The sequence below is a fragment of the Monopterus albus genome, unplaced genomic scaffold (assembly GCF_001952655.1).
Source record: "Monopterus albus unplaced genomic scaffold, M_albus_1.0 scaffold209.1, whole genome shotgun sequence".
Lineage (NCBI taxonomy): Eukaryota > Metazoa > Chordata > Actinopteri > Synbranchiformes > Synbranchidae > Monopterus > Monopterus albus.
Window position 1 is genome coordinate 1,217,462 of NW_018128089.1, and position 3,591 is coordinate 1,221,052.

Here is a 3,591-nt window from a genome sequence, read left to right on the forward strand (position 1 = left end):
GCCGGACACTTTTCCTTTAAGAGGACTCTCCCTTTAATTCACCTGACGTAAACACACCTGAGCTGGACTTCCTGTGTGTTTTAACACAAGAAGAGCAACAACAACAGAAGAAGAAGAAAAGACGAAGAAGAGAAGGAGGTGGAGACGGCGACGATCAAATCGTTTCGGTGAGTTTTGAATAAGCGTGGATCAGTTTTAATCTGAGTTCTCTTTTAGTTTGAGACCTCTGTCCACCTCTGTTACCATGTTAGCTCATGGCCCGTTTATCTTTAGGTTGATTATTGACGGGTTTATTTCTGATCACCGATCAGTTACACACAAGGTAATAAACGCAGATAATGACGTGTAATACTAGATCGTTTGTTTTTAAAAATGTGAACACAACTTTTGTACGTGTCCAAGGTCGTAATAAAATCGCTGTACGAACATCTGGTCATGACCTCTGACCCCGAATCTGACCAAGTCTTCCAGGGAGCATAGCAGGGGTCACACAAGGAGAGAGTAAAACGATAGTGGTGGAAAGTCAGTATTGGAGTTACTTGTACTTTACTTGAGTATTTCCATGTTCTGCTACTTGGATTTCATTACATTTCAGAGACAAATCTTAAACATTACATGTAGGGGAGACCAGGGACAGGTTTAACACTTTTTTGCTCCAGCACTTGTAACTCACTGACCTTTTCAGCTAGGGTTTCAAATTTGTATACAAAGTACCCACATTTGTTTACTACAAATGGCCCAAATTCAAGCCTTTGCATGAATATCACAGACCTCAAGGTGATGTCAAATACATGGTGTTCCTCTGTTACAACTTACCCCACCAGTATGGTGTGGTGTGGTACAACACATGCTGGAGCATGCTGTAATGGCTAGATAGGAGGAGCAACAACAGAGGCCAGACATGCTTCAAAATATAAGAACAATCCAGAGTAATGCCTCAGTCTCTCTGTGACTGACCTTTACTCAGATCCACTTTCTGTTTGAGTCAGGAGTGTGTGTGTCTTTAACTGTCTGTATGCAGTGTACCTGTGCAGAGCTGCTGGAATGCACCAGAACGATGCTCCACCACTTCTTTTCTCTCCTAGAGAGGAAAAAGGACTACTGGCATAATCTGGCTGAAATTCATAACGCTGCATTATTGTATGCCTGACAATTCAATCATCAGTTAAGTGTTTGTCCTGCAAAATGCAATGCTCTGAGTTGTAATATTAAAATTTAAGGTGTGATTGACTCAAACAGTGCACGCAGAATTGGAACTCGCAAGTTCACACTGACACAGTTTAGTGTCAACTACAGACTTTGTTTACAAAAGACAAGTGACAGAACGAAACTCAGATCATCCAGACTGACACACTAGAGTGTGACCTCCAGGAGGGGCTGTGGTGACAAACATCAGATGTGACGATCAGCAGCAGAAACAGACTTCACCTTTACCTTACATGATGCTGGGATTTAAATGGACTGTTTACCTGTGAGTGATCAGCTGTAGGTCTATATGACACAAACAGGGTTCAGCATGGCCAGGCCAGTCGCAGCCCTGCACACAGCTGATGTGTTCACTGTTGCCGGGTGACATGTGAACCAACATGACGCAGGAGGAGCTCAGTGAACAATCAGTACATTTTGGAAACGGGTGGTGGGGGGCTGGACCATCTGCTACAGGACTCCTGGATTTTCTGGTCTCTGGACATAGTTCTTTATTACTCTGTTGAAGGTTTGAGTTCAGTGTCAGGTTGCAGATCAACCAGATGAAGAATCTGAATATCTAAATGACTAAATTCAGTACAGTATGTCAGTATTCTATATCTACAGTATACACACATATATACGGTAAAGTACTGAAGTTTTAAAAAGAGACAGTCCTGCTGCCACCACCACCACGTCAGATAATCTCTGTTCTCTTTGACAGAGAAGCCTGAAGACACCCAGCAGGAAGTACCAGAATGGGGGAGAATGAGGGAATGAAGACAAGACAAACTGAGAGAGATGATGAGATGGTGAGGTCAGCCATAATGGAGCCCAGCACCCTGCAGTGGCCTGGAGACAGACAGACAGGGGGGCATGCAGGTAAAGGTGACAGAATGAGTGTGAGGTCAAGTGAGGTGGCCAGTTGGACAGAAAGTGAGAGACAGCTTTTGGCAGAGACGGAGAGGACCGGAGGAGGGGCACATGAGGAGGAGGGGGCAGGGCTGCAGTCACACCCAGAGAAGGAGGAGCCTGTAGAGAACAAGCTCCCTGAGAAAGCAGCTCAGGTGTTCACCCTGGACGTCCTCCCCTCCCCATCCCCACCCACAGAGCATGAGGCACTCTGGGAAATGGAACCAGAGAAGAGTCCCTTCTTGGGTCCCCGAGGAGTCCAACAGGACTACAACCAACAGGTCTACCAGTACGAGTGGACCAGAGACACGCCTCCTTCCAGATGTAAATACACATGTCTTCTGTCTGACCACACCTATTAGGACCTGCCTGTTTTCTAAATTCTTACCTCCTCTCATCTGCCTCTAACCTTTGTTTCTCAGGAAGGTGGGCTCGAAACTGTCAGTCTTTCTTGGTGTGGGGTTTTAACCAACCTGTCCCTCAAATTGGCATGGCTCCTGTAGTCAGGTGGCTGGGGTTCTAACTTGTGTGTCTCAACCTCAGGTGGGCAGTGCTGTCCAAGCAGGGACACCCTGAAGATGGGCGTGTCCCTGATGACATCGGCGCTCTTCTTCCCCTTTCTGGTTTGGGGGGGGTTTGTGTTCCTTCCATTTGATGCCCCACTGATGGATGGTGCCCCCCTCAGGCTCATCTACACATTGCGCTGCTCTGTGTTTGCTGCCACCCCAATCATTCTCGGTGAGTACACCACTAATGAAGAACCTGGGCCCACAGGTATGGTGCTGGGCTGTAGCAATGCTTTTGGTGTAGAGGCCAAATGATATTACTACTTTGGAATTTGTCACGAGATGCACGGCAACCAAAAACAACTGAGAAATTTTTATGGCTCAAACTCCGAAGCATGAGCAATCCTTGTCTCTGTGTGTGTGTAGATGCAGGCTTTGAGTAAATAAATAAAGACAGGCAATGTCAGGTGAAATCTGTCTCACCTGTCTCTCAGGTTGGCTGGTCCTGGGGGTCACTCGTCTCCGGTCAGGTGTGTTTCGGCCCCTGTTGGATGATGAGGTGAAGGAGGTAGAGCTTCAAGAGGTCAGCATCCATCGCCACTTCATCTCTGAATCCACCTCTCTGTTCATGATCTACTTCCTGCAACTGATTGTCATGGCGATGTACCTGAGCCAGGAGCAGCTGAAGCTTGTCCCACTGCTGACTATTGTCTTCGCCTTGGGACGGTGAGGTTTAATAGAGTGTGAGTGTGAGAAGCAGTGCTGTTTCAGTTTATCTAAAGGTGTGTTTGTTTTGCGCCTCCAGGCTGGTGTATTGGGTGGCGGCAGCGTTCGGCAGTAGTATCCGTGGTTTCGGTTTCGGCCTCTCTTTCCTGCCAAGTCTCACCATGGTGGTCGCCAACATCTACTTCATCTTCACGGTGGAAGCGTCGGGGTCCATCTTTAGTCTCCCGTCTGAGGAGGTGGTGACTCCACCTGCCGGCAGACC

General features: G+C 47.4%; 1 protein-coding gene across 1 annotated transcript in view; it reads left to right on the plus strand.

Annotated features, from left to right (window-relative positions):
• tmem79b (transmembrane protein 79b) overlaps window positions 1-3,591 on the plus strand; it is a 4,619-nt gene continuing 1,028 nt past the window's right edge. Inside the window, exons 1-5 of the mRNA XM_020618706.1 lie at window positions 1-167; window positions 1,910-2,421; window positions 2,641-2,835; window positions 3,098-3,329; window positions 3,409-3,584. Of these exons, the coding sequence (XP_020474362.1) occupies window positions 1,944-2,421; window positions 2,641-2,835; window positions 3,098-3,329; window positions 3,409-3,584 (1,081 nt within the window). The 5' untranslated portion in view covers window positions 1-167; window positions 1,910-1,943. The remainder of the gene's footprint in view (window positions 168-1,909; window positions 2,422-2,640; window positions 2,836-3,097; window positions 3,330-3,408; window positions 3,585-3,591) is intronic.